General features: G+C 40.8%; 1 protein-coding gene across 1 annotated transcript in view; it reads right to left on the bottom strand.

Annotated features, from left to right (window-relative positions):
• The window catches only part of LOC128657338 (lysozyme g-like), a 115,408-nt gene that overhangs the window by 25,841 nt on the left and 73,236 nt on the right, over nt 1–16,331 (bottom strand). Inside the window, exon 2 of the mRNA XM_053711655.1 lies at nt 15,780–15,838. Within this exon, the coding sequence (XP_053567630.1) occupies nt 15,780–15,838 (59 nt within the window). The remainder of the gene's footprint in view (nt 1–15,779; nt 15,839–16,331) is intronic.

A 16,331-nucleotide genomic window follows, 5' to 3' on the forward strand; every position in this document is an offset into this window, starting at 1 on the left:
AACACTGCTCTTTCCTGGATTCACTCCTGTCTTTCTAACAGGTCTTTTTCTGTGTCAGTTGCAGGCGACTCCTCCTCTCCTATGCCTCTGTCTGTTGGAGTACTTCAAGGATCTGTTCTGGGTCCTCTACTCTTCTCCATTTATACTTATTTGCTGTGTAAACTTATCAACAGTTATGGCTTCAAATATCAACTCTATGCTGATGACACCCAGATCTACCTCTCCACCCCTGCTCTCTCTCCCTCTGTGCTTTCTCATGTCAGTGCCTGCTTATCTGGTATTTCTTCCTGGATGGCCTCTCACCACCTAAAGATTAACATGTCCAAGACTGAGCTCCTTCTTATCCCCCCTCAATGTCTACGCTGACTTCTGACTTCTCTATCCCTTTTGACAGCATCACCATTTCCCCATCGTACCAAGTCTGCTGCCTCAGAGTTACACTTGACTCAAATCTATGCTTCGTCCCCCATATCCAATCGCTTTTTACATCTTGCCTCAACCATCTACGCAATCTTTCCAAGATTTGCCCTCTTCTGAGCACTAACAACACAAAGCAAATAATCCACTTCCTTGTTATTTCCCACCTCATCCCCCTTCAATCCATCCTAAATGCCTCTGCCAGGCTGATCCTGCTTTTCCGTCACTCTGTATCTGCTGTACCTCTCTCTGAGTCCCTTCGTTGGCTCCTTATTCACAGCAGAATTAAATTCAAAATTCTCACCCTTACATACAAAGCTCTCACCAACGCCGCTCCCCTTTACCTATCCTCACTAATAAACAAGTATACTCCAGCCCGCCAACTAAGATCCAACAATGACCTTCTCCTTGCATCTGTGACTATCACCTCCTCTCGCAGCACCTACCCTCTGGAACACTCTCCCTTGTGCTGTCAGGCTTTACCCTAATCTTTCTTCCTTTAAATGCTCCCTGAAGACTTTTCTATTCAGAGAAGCCTACCACCCAACTCAATAATATTTATCTAACCTAATAACATTTCCCTCATCTAACTCTGCATTAACATCTTTCTTAATCTTACAGTCATCACCTCCTGTTTCTAAATGTCCTACCCTTCTAGATTGTAAGTTCCCACGGGAATAGGGTCCTCAATTCCACCTGTATGTGTTTGTAAATTTTGTCCTGTCTCTTACAAGTTTTATATAATTTTTTTATATTATTTTTATAGGCACTCCGTAATCCAAATATCCCAACTTTTTTACATACATATATTTAGACATGTATATGTATGTATCTTAATTTTAAAGTCATTTGCCTACCTTTTTTTTTCCACCTGAGACTTCATATCTTTGAGCCTTTATAACTTTTGTGTGCAATATTTTTTTAATTAGACAGTGCTATTATGATTGTTACTGTTCTTTTGAATGTAGTTTTGATTTCACATTTACTTTCAAATTGTATTATGAGCTCTCCTTCCCACATGTGCAAACAGCTGCGATAAACCCGATATCGCTCACGCATAACTGTTAGTGCACCACTCGTAATCTGGCTCATAGGGTACAACCGTTTTGTCGGTTACTTCATTTACTTCTTTTTAAAGTAAGTAACAAGCCCAAGAAGGATCAGTGAAAATCCTGTGGGAATGACATTAAAGAGTAATTACAGAGGAAATTACATTTTCGACCATGAAAGTTGTGTTCAACCTGTGTAACTGGGTTAAATTCAAAGTTGAAGCACCGATCAGGAGCTTCAGAGGACTGCTGGTTCCAAGCGGAAACTGACAGAGAGGCAATCAGCAGTGGCAATTGCATCCGCTGCTTTATAAATCGACCCCTAAGTATTAGAATGTCCTAGAATAGGAGCCAAGAATCACCCAAGCAACTAAACAATGTTTTCATATGGCACCTCTTATTAATTATTGTGGTGTATTTCTGGATTTGGATAAGTTGAGGAATACAAAGAGGATTCAGTTGAAGAGCAAGGGAAATGCTATTTATAATGGACTATTGATAAGAATACAAACACTCAACCCACACCTTATATAAAAGAATACTTATTAGTTATGATGTACATTTATATCTATCTTATACAGGTTCAATCTGCACCGTTTCAGAATAACAACCTTTTTTTCAATCATGTGACTGCTATTGAAAAGCATTGAGAATGCATTGATTAAAATAGCCAGTAGGTGGAGCTATCCGCTTGTGGTGCAGCAAATATATGCAAGCCAAGCAAGCTGAAAATAATTTGTGTAACTAGACCTGAGCTATCGAGCAGTTTTCAAAGGAAGAAGATCTTCCTGTCTATAAATCAGTCCAGATTGAAATGTATATGTAATTATTTTATTAGGTTTATAATGCTGTTTAGCAAATGTTTTTTGTTCATTTAATTTAGTTTAATTATGTATTCTGTGTTGTGTGATTATTTTATTAGGTTTAAAATACTGTTAGCATTTAAAGTCTTCATTTCAAAGCTTTAAAAATAATGTTTAGGTGTTACTTATGACAATTTTAAGAGGGGCCTGGAACCACCTCCCTCACTTCCCATTGACTTACATTATAAACTGGGTTTCATTTTACAACGGTTTCGATTTACAACCATTCCTTCTGGAACCTAACCACAGCGTAAACTGAGGGTTACCTGTAATTATAAGTTGATATTACTAAAACAAAAGGACATAAACATATTGAAAATGTAATATCAAATGTTAAAATATGTTGAGTAAAATAGTCCCTCCCCTCTTCTCACATTATAGACGTCGCAGGCCTAACCCTACTACATATCTGCCCTAATTGGTCTCAACTGGGGTGATAAGATAAGAAATAGCAAACGGCTAGATTACGAATTTTGTGTTATGAGTGAAAAAGCCTCATAATGCTGCTTTTTCACTACCGCTGGTATAACGTGTTTTGCAGGTATAGCTGTACTGCACACTTTTTTGGCCGTAACGCAACGTAACTACCGCACCTTTCAAAAAGTCCTTTTTTTAATTCTATTACACGTTTTGCCTGGGAGGCCAAAAAGTGAGCGGTACACCCTATACCGTCAAGATTCGTACCGCCATCTAAAGTCAGTAGTTATGAGTTTTACGTTACAAATCTGTTACATAAAACTCATAACTAAAGTGTTACAAAGTACACTAATACCCATAAACTACCTATTAACCCCTAAACCGAGGCCCTCCCGCATCACAAACACTAAAATAAAATTATTAACCCCTAATCTGCCGCTCCGGACATCGCCGCCGCTATAATAAACATATTAACCCCTAAACTGCTGCACTCTAGCATCGCAAACACTAGTTAAATATTATTGACCCCTAATCTGCCGCCCCCAACATCACCGCCGCCACTATACTAAAGTTATTAACCCCTAAACCTAACCCTAAGTCTAACCCTAACACCCCTAACTTTAATATAATTAAAATAAATCTAAAAAAAAATTACTATCATTAACTAAATAATTCCAATTTAAAAATAAATATTTACCTGTAAAATAAACCCTAAGCTAGCTACAATATAACTAATAGTTAAATTGTAGCTATCTTAGGTTTTATTTTTATTTCACAGGTAAGTTTGTATTTATTTTAACTAGGTAGATTAGTTAGTAAATAGTTATTAACTATTTACTAGCTATATAGTTAAAATAAATACAAATTTACCTGAAAAATAAAACCTAACCTGTCTTACACTAACACCTAACAGTACACTACAATTAAATCAATTACATTAATTAAATACAATTAACTAAATTAAAAAAAAAAAATAAACACTAAATTACACAAAATAAAAGAGAAATGATCAAATATTTAAACTAATCACACCTAATAGCCCTATCAAAATAAAAAAGCCCCCCCAAAATAAAAAAAAACCTAGCCTACACTAAACTGGCAATGGTCCTTAAAAGGGCCTTTTGCGTGGCATTGCCACAAAGAAATAATCTCTTTTACCTGTAATAAAAAATACAAACAACCCCCCAACAGTAAAACCCACCACCCACACAACCAAACACCCCAAATAAAATCCTATCTAAAAAACCTAAGCTCCCCATTGCCCTGAAAAGGACATTTGGATGGGCATTTAGCTCTTTTCCATTGCCCAAAGTCCCTAATCTAAAAATAAAACCCACCCAATAAACCCCCGAAGATTCACTTACAGTTTTTGAAGACCGGACATCCATCCTCATCAAGCCGGGAGTAGTCTTCATCTAAGCGGGCAGAAGTCCTCAACAAAGCCAGGATAAGTCTTCATCCAAGCAGCAAGAAGTGGTCCTCCAGCTGGGCAGAAGTCTTCATCCAGACGGCATCTTCTATCTTCATCCTTCCGACGCGGAGAGGCTCCATCTTCAAGACATCCGGCGCGGAGCATCCTCTTCTTTCGACGGCTACTGAAGAATGAAGTTTCCTTTAAGGGACAGCATCTAATATGGCGTCCCTTGAATTCTGATTGGCTGATAGCCGTTCCAATCAGCCAATAGAATGCAAGCTCAATCCTATTGGCTGATTGGATCAGCCAATAGGATTTTTTCAACTTTAATTCCAATTGGCTGATAGAATTCTATCAGCCAATCAGAATTCAAGGGATGCCCTTAAAGGAACCTTCATTCTTCAGTAGCCGTCGAAAGAAGAGGATGCTCCGCGCCGGATGACTTGAAGATGGAGCTGCTCCCCTTCGGAAGGAGGAAGATAGAAGATGCTGTCTGGATGAAGACTTCTGCCCACCTGGAGGACCACTTCTTTCCGCTTGGATGAAGACTTCTCCCGGCTTCATTGAGGACTTCTGCCCGCTTGGATGAAGACTTAATAACCAAATAGTGAAGCCAAAGCTTCAAGATAGAGAAAGTGCGCTAACAAGCTGAAAGTATACACACCATATAAGGAATTGAAGTGAAAATTTAATAAACATATAGAATAAGATACACAAATAGGGACGTCTCCCTGTAATGTAAATACAACTAGGAAAAAATCCTAATGAAAAAACAGGTTAAAACCTATAAATGATGAATAATGCAGATACTAATTGATAATCTATGACATAAAAAAGATATAGCATAAAAATGATAATTAAAAGATATGGCATAACAGTGATATCATAAAATAAAATAAAACTTAAAAGACAAGCACCAAGTTCATATGTATCAACACAGTGCAGGTGGCCATATGCAAATGAATGCCGATATTGGAACAGTGGAAAGAAAATAACGGCTTGTACCACAAATAGATACAGTTTACTGTACCGTAAGTCAAGAGAGTGTTCAGAGGGTGTTACCAAGGAGAAGAAATCCTTCGGTCAAGGCTTGGACCGTGGCTGCAGTAACTGCCGTTCCTGGAGATAGAAGTGTGCAAACCTCTGCACATGTGAGTCGGCGTCTGACGTCACAGGCTTCTCATCGGCTCCTCTCAGGGTGTTACTCGCTGCTCCAGCAGCGTAAAGGAAAAGCAGCTGATTGCTGTGTCCTGGTGGGAACTTTCTGTGAAGGCAGACTTGGCTGCTGTAGGTATGTTTAATGATCCAATACAATAGTGGGGCACAAGTTATCACTCACCTTGGGATATTCAAAGATGCTGGTAACCCGGGTTTAAAGTTGCAGTACAGGCTGTACTGAAATATCCCTTGCTGTTTCAAAGTCACAGTGTCACAAATGCAAGCGACGCGTTTCGCCCTCCCTTGGGCTTTATCAAGATTTGTGGTACAAGCCGTTATTTTCTTTCTACTGTTCCAATATCGGCATTCATTTGCATATGGCCACCTGCACTGTGTTGATACATATGAACTTGGTGCTTGTCTTTTAAGTTTTATTTTATTTTATGATATCACTGTTATGCCATATCTTTTAATTATCATTTTTATGCTATATCTTTTTTATGTCATAGATTATCAATTAGTATCTGCATTATTCATCATTTATAGGTTTTAACCTGTTTTTTTCATTAGGATTTTTTCCTAGTTGTATTTACATTACAGGGAGACGTCCCTATTTTTAGTGTATATATTTGTGTATCTTATTCTATATGTTTATTACATTTTCACTTCAATTCCTTATATGGTGTGTATACTTTCAGCTTGTTAGCACACTTTCTCTATCTTGAAGCTTTGGCTTCACTATTTGGTTATTAACTTGTATTTGATACATACAGAGATTGTATCTTTAGAGTAGTGTTTAGCAATACCTTCCTTTAGCGCGCACTAATCCACCCAATTTGATTTGGATGAAGACTTCTCTGATGAGGATGGATGTGGATCTTCAGGGGTTAGTGTTAGGTTTTTTAAGGGTTTATTGGGTGGGTTTTATTTTTAGATTAGGGACTTTGGGCAATGGAAAAGAGCTGAAATGCCCTTTTAAGGGCAATGCCCATCCAAATGCCCTTTTCAGGGCAATGGGGAGCTTAGTTTTTTTAGATAGGATTTTATATGGGGGGTTTGGTTGTGTGGGTGGTGGATTTTACTGTTGGGGGTTGTTTGTATTTTTAATTACAGGTAAAAGAGCTGATTTCTTTGGGGCAATGCCCCGCAAAAGGCCCTTTTAAGGGCTATTGGCAGTTTAGTTTAGGCTAGGGTTTTTTTTTTATTTTTGGGGGCTTTTTTATTTTCATAGGGCTGTTAGATAAGGTGTAATTAGTTTAAATATTTGATAATTTCTTTTTTATTTTGTGTAATTTAGTGTTTATTTTTTTGTAATTTAGTTAATTGTATTTAATTAATGTAATTTATTAAATTGTAGTGTAGTGTTATGTGTTAGTATACAGAGAGAGAAGCGCTCTACCAGGAACGAACAACAGCTCAGTGGCTTGTTCTATGGCGATTTACCACCCGGAAGCAGCCTCTTTTAGACCAGTGTGCTTTTCACAGAAGAAAACTTTCCTGAAGTATATCAGTCTGATCCCGCCAAGTAAGGTCAGTCCAGCCCCGAAATACCAGGCAATTCTCTTTCTGAACAAGGAACATGACAACCCCAGACGATCGTTTCGGCCTCCTATGGGCCTCGTCAGTGAGGTGCAGCCACATTCCTCTAAGCACACTGGGCAAGGAGTCCACGTCTGGTTTCCCCCATCACCCATAGGGAGACTTCCCCAGGGTCATAATAATTTGCATACAGAGAGAGAAGCGCTCTACCAGGAACGAACAACAGCTCAGTGGCTTGTTCTATGGCGATTTACCACCCGGAAGCAGCCTCTTTTAGACCAGTGTGCTTTTCACAGAAGAAAACTTTCCTGAAGTATATCAGTCTGATCCCGCCAAGTAAGGTCAGTCCAGCCCCGAAATACCAGGCAATTCTCTTTCTGAACAAGGAACATGACAACCCCAGACGATCGTTTCGGCCTCCTATGGGCCTCGTCAGTGAGGTGCAGCCACATTTTCTGAACAAGGAACATGACAACCCCAGACGATCGTTTCGGCCTCCTATGGGCCTCGTCAGTGAGGTGCAGCCACATGTGTTATGTGTTAGTGTAAGACAGGTTAGGTTTTATTTTACAGGTAAATGTGTATTTATTTTAACTAGGTAGTTAGTAAATAGTTAAAAACTATTTACTAACTAGTCTACCTAGCTAAAATAAATACAAACTTAGCTGTGAAATAAAAATAAAACCTAAGATAGCTACAACGTAACTATTAGTTATATTGTAGCTAGGTTAGGTTTTATTTTATAGGTAAGTATTTAGTCTTAAATAGGAATTATTTAGGTATTAATTGTAATTTTTATTTAGATTTATTTTAATTATGTTAAAGTTAGTGGTGTTAGGGTTAGGGTTACGTTAGGGTTAGGGGTTAGGGTTAGACTTTAAGTTAAGGGGTTAATAACTTTAGTATAGTGGTGGCGACGTTGGGTGCGGCAGATTAGGGGTTAATAAGTGCAATGTAGGTGTCGGCGATGTCAGTGGTGGCAGATTAGGGGTTAATAACTGAAGGCAGGCGTCGGCGATGTCGGGGGCAGCAGATTAGGGGTTAATAATTCAGGCAGGCTTCAGCGATGTCGGGGGCGGCAGATTAGGGGTTAATAAGTGTAATGTAGGTGTCGGCGATGTCAGGGGCAGCAGATTAGGGGTGTTTAGACAAAGGGTTTATGTTAGGGTGTAAACATAACTTTTCTTTCCCCATATTAATCAATGGGGCTGCGTTACAGAGCTTTATGCTCCTTTATTGCAGGTGTTAGGCTTTTTTTTAGCCGGCTCTCCCCATTGATGTCTATGGGGAGATCATGCACAAGCACAAAGCAGCGCTGGTATTTGAGTGCGGTGGAAAAAACTTGCAAGTTAGTACCGAGCCGCTCATAACGCAATACCCGTAATCTGGCTGAAAGATATTTAAGTTTGCAGACAGAATGACAGTATCAAGCCTTGCCTACTACCGTAACATGTTCAGATTTGTTTTTCCAAATAAGGCAAGTTTCGCCATTGAAAAAACGCTGCCGAAAACTTAAATAATTAATTTAAAAAATCACACTGCGCATATGCTATTCTATTGCAAGATCACAGAAACGTCTTGTAATTAACAGGTCATTTATCTGCATTGTTTGTTAACCAGGCTGCTAACAAGCACATAAATAAACTATTACTTGAGCACTGGTATTTAATCTGCAAAATGTTTCTTTCCCCTAATGACTGAAGATAAGGAACTATCCTCTCTGAATACTAAGAGCAATGGTTTCCTTTTATAGAATACTAATTGACATTACCTTTCTCCTTTACATTGTCTTGCTGGGATGTCATTTCAGATGCTCCGGTACACTCAACCTTTGAAATGTCACCATAACTACCATCTATAAATGAAGAGAATCACTTGGGTTACTCTAGGAATTCTGATACACACTGACACAGATATACACAAACAACTCTGAAAGGTATTTCAGATATCAAAGCAGACATGTTTGGCTCTCTTTATTCACATGCTTAGCTTTCATTGAATGTTTCATATGATTCAAGAACTATTTTATACTAACCATGACTGTTATTATAGTGTAACAAATGTGGGCCTGATAGTTGAGTGCTAAATATCGCTTTCTGAAAGCGATATTTGTGCTCCGCTGTGTAATACCAGCACAAACTAATGTGCGCTGGTGTAAGTTTTGTAGTTTGCATTGCTGTGAAGCATTGCATTCATGAGAGTTCACTTCCATAGGCTCCTATGGGAGCCTCGTTCTGATGCCGTCAGAGATGGCGTCAGAACTTCAGCGCAGCAAAGGGGGTAAGTAGTGCAGCGATTGCAGCAATTTAAAATATATATGTATATGATTATATACTGATATATTTATGTGTTAATAAGTGTATATAAACAAATAAACACATAAATATATATAAAAAAAGGTAGAAGAGCTCAACATGGGAACAAACAATAGCATAATAGCTTGTTCTATGGATAGTCACCACGTCTGGATTCCCGCATCACACTTAGGGAGACTTCCCTAAGTGTCATAATTTGCAATAATAAAAGAGAGAAGTGCTCAACCTGGGAACGAACAATAGCATAATAGATTGATCTATGGCTAGTCACCACCCAAGAAGCAGCCTCTTTTTGCTCAACATGTGCCTTTCATAGAGAACTTTCCTTAAGCATATCAGTCTGATCCTGACTTCACAGTACAGTCCAGCCCCGAAATACCAGGCAATCCCACTCTGAATGAGAGAAACAGCAAAAACCCAGACGTACGTTTCGGCCTATTGTGGGCCTATTGTGGGTGGCTATGATTACGGCTTGTATGCCGAAACGCGTAAGCCAGGTGCTGCGCTCACTCTGCACGCTGTCAAATCCTTCATCTGTTTTTAAGAAGTGAAATAAAGTTTCTTTTTTAAATATTTTCTGGCGTGGATCGCAATTTTTCTTTGATGTTCTGTGCCTATTGTGGGTGCAGCCATATCCCTCTAGGCACACTGAGCACAAAGAGGCTGCTTCTTGGGTGGTAACTAGCCATAGAACAAGCTATTATGCTATTGCTTGTTCTCAGGTTGAGCGCTTCTCTCTTTTTATTTATGCAAATTATGACACTTAGGGAAGTCTCCCTATGTGTGATGTGGGTATCCAGATGTGGACCCGTTGCTCAGTGTGCCTAGAGGGATATGGCTGCACCTCACTGACGAGGCCCACAATAGGCCGAAACGTATGTCTGGGGTTTTGCTGTTTTCTCGTTCAGAGAGGGATTGCCTGGTATTTCGGGGCTGGACTGTACTGTGAAGTCAGGATCAGACTGATATGCTTCAGGAAAGTTCTTCTCTGTGAAAGGCACATGTTGAGTAAAAAGAGGCTGCTTCTTTGGGTGGTAACTAGCCATAGAACAAGCTATTATGCTATTGTTCGTTCTCAGGTTGAGCGCTTCTCTCTTTTTATTTATGCAAATTATGACACTTAGGGAAGTCTCCCTAAGTGTGATGCAGGAATCCAGAGGTGGACCCGTTGCTCAGTGTGCCTAGAGGGATATGGCTGCACCTCACTGACGAGGCCCACAATAGGCCAAAACGTACATCTGGGGTTTTGCTGTTTCTCTTGTTCAGAGAGGGATTGCCTGGTATTTCGGGGCTGGACTGTACTGTGAAGTCAGGATCAGACTGATATGCTTCAGGAAAGTTCTTCTCTGTGAAAGGCACATGTTGAGCAAAAAAAGGCTGCTTCTTGGGTGGTAACTAGCCATAGAATAAGCTATTATGCTATTGTTCATTCTCAGGTTGAGCTCTTCTCTCTTTTTATTTACATAAATATATATGTATATAAGCATATGCCGCAAAGTAAAGGCACTTTTTAGTGCCGTTTTTTTTCTAACACCCCACTTCCACCAAATTTAGCCCCAAAATAATGCCTAGTGGAGTTATTTTATTAAAACATAAAGATGCTGCTGTCTTTATTTTTTTAATAAAACACGCTAGACTGTATTTTGTGGCTATTTGGGGCACTTGATCTCTGGTTAATCTTATAAGCACTAATAGGTACCATGAGCTCATGGTAGCAATAACCAGCCACCTTTAATGGCTGATTAATTATTGCATGGACAAAAACGGACAAATTTGCAATATGGCCCTGGAAAGGTCTTCCTAAGATTGATAGGGGAAACCAGATGTGGACTCCTTGCCCAATGTGCTCACTGGCGATGCCCAAAGAAGGCTGAACAAATCATCTGGGGTTGCAATGTTCCTAGTGCAGATTGCATTTGTGATACAAAGATGCTTAAAGGGCATAAACGTGCAAAAATAAAATGATTAAATGTGTTGGTGCATTTATTGTTGCTTGTATATTCCTATCTTTTTTATCCTATTTATCAGCAAACAATATGTGTTTTTTCCAAGTTCTGAAACATTACAAAGCAAATAATTACATTTCTACATTGGGGAAAGAACAGATCAGGTCCAAGAGAATATTATAAAAGTAACCATATGGTATATGGAATTGCTCACAATCCACCTGACCTACATTTTTTAACAATAAAATGGACACATTGAATTTAACAATCTATGGGGCTGATTTATTATAGTGCGAGTGGACATGATACGATGTAGCGTATCATGTCGGTCGCACATCGATAAATGCCGACAGCATACGCTGTCAACATTTATCATTGCTCAAGCAGTTCTTGTGAACTGCTTGTGTAATGCCGCCCCCTGCAGATTAGCAGCCAGGGGGTATCAATCAGCCTGATTGTATGCGATTGGGCGGATTGATGTCTGCAGCCTCAGAGCAGGCGGACAAGTTATGGAGCAGCGGTCTAAAATAACTGCTGTTTCCGGCGAGCCATTCGGAGCTTGATAATTCTGCCCCTAAGGGTGGTGATAAGTGCAAAACTGGTGTTTTCAACATGTTTGTGAGAATTCCAAGGCAAATTGAAATAATTATATTATCATGTGGAAGACACTCTGAAATGGCATAGTGTATTTGTATTTACTAGACATACAAATTCGTCTAAGACAAAACCTTGTTCTGTGCAGGAACTGTTAAACTCCCATTTTAGAAGATAAATTTCTTCTTGATTTTAAATGAAAATCTTACATTGGAAAATAAAGTTTTCTTCATCAATTATAAAAAAAAAACTTTTAAAATATTAAGGGCCACTCGAGCGTTAACTTTGCTAGAAGTAAGATTTTTATTATATCATACTGTATTATGAGTTGAAAGTTACCAGGCGAGCGCAAAAAGATGAAGTTAGAATATTGCGTGCGTTCACGTATTTCCCCAGTCAATGAAAAAAACTCACTCTCACGCAAACCTGATCATATATTCTTATGTGCGCTAAACTGACATGAAAATATAATTATTTTACATTCCAATGTTCTTCACATAGAAGAATATGTTTATTCGTAAATAAATATTTCTACATATATCTGATGTTTTTTTGGAACAATATATATATATATATATATATATATATATATATACCTATATATCTATATAATTATATACTGTATAGGTATAGATATATACAGATATATACATAGAACAAGCCACTGAGCTGTTGTTCGTTCCTGGTAGAGCGCTTCTCTCTTTGTATGCAAATTATTATGACCCTGGGGAAGTCTCCCTATGGGTGATGGGGGAAACCAGACGTGGACTCCTTGCCCAGTGTACTTAGAGGAATATGGCTGCACCTCACTGACGAAGCCCATAGGAGGCCGAAACGATCGTCTGGGGTTGTCATGTTCCTTGTTCAGAGGAGAATTGCCTGGTATTTCGGGGCTGGACTGACCTTACTTGGCGGGATCAGACTGATATACTTCAGGAAAGTTTTCTTCTGTGAAAAGCACACTGGTCTAAAAGAGGCTGCTTCCGGGTGGTAAATCGCCATAGAACAAGCCACTGAGCTGTTGTTCTTTCCTGGTAGAGCGCTTCTCTCTTTGTATGCAAATTATTATGACCCTGGGGAAGTCTCCCTATGGGTGATGGGGGAAACCAGACGTGGACTCCTTGCCCAGTGTACTTAGAGGAATGTGGCTGCACCTCACTGACGAGGCCCATAGGAGGCCGAAATGATCGTCTGGGGTTGTCATGTTCCTTGTTCAGAGGAGAATTGCCTGGTATTTCGGGGCTGGACTGACCTTACTTGGCGGGATCAGACTGATATACTTCAGGAAAGTTTTCTTCTGTGAAAAGCACACTGGTCTAAAAGAGGCTGCTTCCGGGTGGTAAATCGCCATAGAACAAGCCACTGAGCTGTTGTTCGTTCCTGGTAGAGCGCTTCTCTCTTTGTATGCAAATTATTATGACCCTGGGGAAGTCTCCCTATGGGTGATGGGGGAAACCAGACGTGGACTCCTTGCCCAGTGTACTTATAGGAATGTGGCTGCACCTCACTGACGAGGCCCATAGGAGGCCGAAACGATCGTCTGGGGTTGTCATGTTCCTTGTTCAGAGGAGAATTGCCTGGTATTTCGGGGCTGGACTGACCTTACTTGGCGGGATCAGACTGATATACTTCAGGAAAGTTTTCTTCTGTGAAAAGCACACTGGTCTAAAAGAGGCTGCTTCCGGGTGGTAAATCGCCATAGAACAAGCCACTGAGCTGTTGTTCATTCCTGGTAGAGCGCTTCTCTCTTTGTATGCAAATTATTATGACCCTGGGGAAGTCTCCCTATGGGTGATGGGGGAAACCAGACGTGGACTCCTTGCCCAGTGTACTTAGAGGAATGTGGCTGCACCTCACTGACGAGGCCCATAGGAGGCCGAAACGATTGTCTGGGGTTGTCATGTTCCTTGTTCAGAGGAGAATTGCCTGGTATTTCGGGGCTGGACTGACCTTACTTGGCGGGATCAGACTGATATACTTCAGGAAAGTTTTCTTCTGTGAAAAGCACACTGGTCTAAAAGAGGCTGCTTCCGGGTGGTAAATCGCCATAGAACAAGCCACTGAGCTGTTGTTCGTTCCTGGTAGAGCGCTTCTCTCTTTGTATGCAAATTATTATGACCCTGGGGAAGTCTCCCTATGGGTGATGGGGGAAACCAGACGTGGACTCCTTGCCCAGTGTACTTATAGGAATGTGGCTGCACCTCACTGACGAGGCCCATAGGAGGCCGAAACGATCGTCTGGGGTTGTCATGTTCCTTGTTCAGAGGAGAATTGCCTGGTATTTCGGGGCTGGACTGACCTTACTTGGCGGGATCAGACTGATATACTTCAGGAAAGTTTTCTTCTGTGAAAAGCACACTGGTCTAAAAGAGGCTGCTTCCGGGTGGTAAATCGCCATAGAACAAGCCACTGAGCTGTTGTTCGTTCCTGGTAGAGCGCTTCTCTCTTTGTATGCAAATTATTATGACCCTGGGGAAGTCTCCCTATGGGTGATGGGGGAAACCAGACGTGGACTCCTTGCCCAGTGTACTTAGAGGAATGTGGCTGCACCTCACTGACGAGGCCCATAGGAGGCCGAAACGATCATCTGGGGTTGTCATGTTCCTTGTTCAGAGGAGAATTGCCTGGTATTTCGGGGCTGGACTGACCTTACTTGGCGGGATCAGACTGATATACTTCAGGAAAGTTTTCTTCTCTGAAAAGCACACTGGTCTAAAAGAGGCTGCTTCCGGGTGGTAAATCGCCATAGAACAAGCCACTGAGCTGTTGTTCGTTCCTGGTAGAGCGCTTCTCTCTTTGTATGCAAATTATTATGACCCTGGGGAAGTCTCCCTATGGGTGATGGGGGAAACCAGACGTGGACTCCTTGCCCAGTGTACTTAGAGGAATGTGGCTGCACCTCACTGACGAGGCCCATAGGAGGCCGAAACGATCGTCTGGGGTTGTCATGTTCCTTGTTCAGAGGAGAATTGCCTGGTATTTCGGGGCTGGACTGACCTTACTTGGCGGGATCAGACTGATATACTTCAGGAAAGTTTTCTTCTGTGAAAAGCACACTGGTCTAAAAGAGGCTGCTTCCGGGTGGTAAATCGCCATAGAACAAGCCACTGAGCTGTTGTTCGTTCCTGGTAGAGCGCTTCTCTCTTTGTATGCAAATTATTATGACCCTGGGGAAGTCTCCCTATGGGTGATGGGGGAAACCAGACGTGGACTCCTTGCCCAGTGTACTTAGAGGAATGTGGCTGCACCTCAATGACGAGGCCCATAGAAGGCCGAAACGATCGTCTGGGGTTGTCATGTTCCTTGTTCAGAGGAGAATTGCCTGGTATTTCGGGGCTGGACTGACCTTACTTGGCGGGATCAGACTGATATACTTCAGGAAAGTTTTCTTCTGTGAAAAGCACACTGGTCTAAAAGAGGCTGCTTCCGGGTGGTAAATCGCCATAGAACAAGCCACTGAGCTGTTGTTCGTTCCTGGTAGAGCGCTTCTCTCTTTGTATGCAGATATATACCTGTATATATAGGAATATCTATTTTAAAATACTTAGAACATATTCTGCTTCGTGCAGAGCATTGGAATGTGAAATATTTACAGTAAATACACAGTATAACTTGAGGTAACAACAGCCAACTGGTGTATGTGATCTCACTATTTTGATAGTGAATTAGCTTGTTACTTGACTAGAGGACCATTTTGCACTCTTGAGAACATATTTGTAGATTCTGAAGGAAAGATCAAATTGCTACATTTTTATAATCAGTTGATATTAGGGGCCATAAGTGAACATTCAGGGAATGGTTCTCTATGAAATGATTAACTGTTACAGGCCAGATTATAGTACAGAACTAGAGTTTTACAATTTTCCAAGTGGAAGTCCTATTTGATTATAGTATTAGTTCAATATTGAAATCAAGTTGGCTGCTGTTACCTCGAGTTCTTGTGTAGTAGTTGCTGGAGACTGCCACGGAGCTGCAAGATTTGTTGGAGCATCCTAGACTGTAGTTTCCAGTGGTTCTGAAAGTGAGCTTGCTAAACAGCTCAGGGGTTTCAGCACGCTAATACTCACCTTTCTGGTGATCACTAAATGTGGGGAAAGCTCCATTAACACAAATCCACACTTTTACTCTATGAGGGATATTTATCAAACTGTCAACCGCAAATACGCTGGAATTCCGCAGCGTAATTGTGGCGAGCTTGATTCAACCCATTTATCAAAGCCTACAGACCGGCAAAAGTTGAAATTTGAGATGTAACATACAATCCGCCGGTCTCGATCCGACACAGATCGATGCTTACATCATTACAGATGTTCCAAATACAAATTCGGCACTATCTGACAACTTTTGCAAGTTATCAAATTTCTAACAGGTACGCTTGCGGCTATTCCGGCCCAGCATACCTGGTTTTCAATACGCCACCCTGGAGGCGGCGGATGCCATAGGAATCAATGGGAGTCTGAAAGCAGCAAAAGCTCATGTTCGATGCTGCCAGATATCCCATTGATGTATATGCTACAATAAAAGTTACGTTTACACCTAACACCCTAACATAAGCCCCCAGTCTAAACACCCCTAATCTGCCACCCCAACATCGCCGCCACCTACATAAAGTTATTAAC

Source organism: Bombina bombina, chromosome 1, assembly GCF_027579735.1.
Source record: "Bombina bombina isolate aBomBom1 chromosome 1, aBomBom1.pri, whole genome shotgun sequence".
Lineage (NCBI taxonomy): Eukaryota > Metazoa > Chordata > Amphibia > Anura > Bombinatoridae > Bombina > Bombina bombina.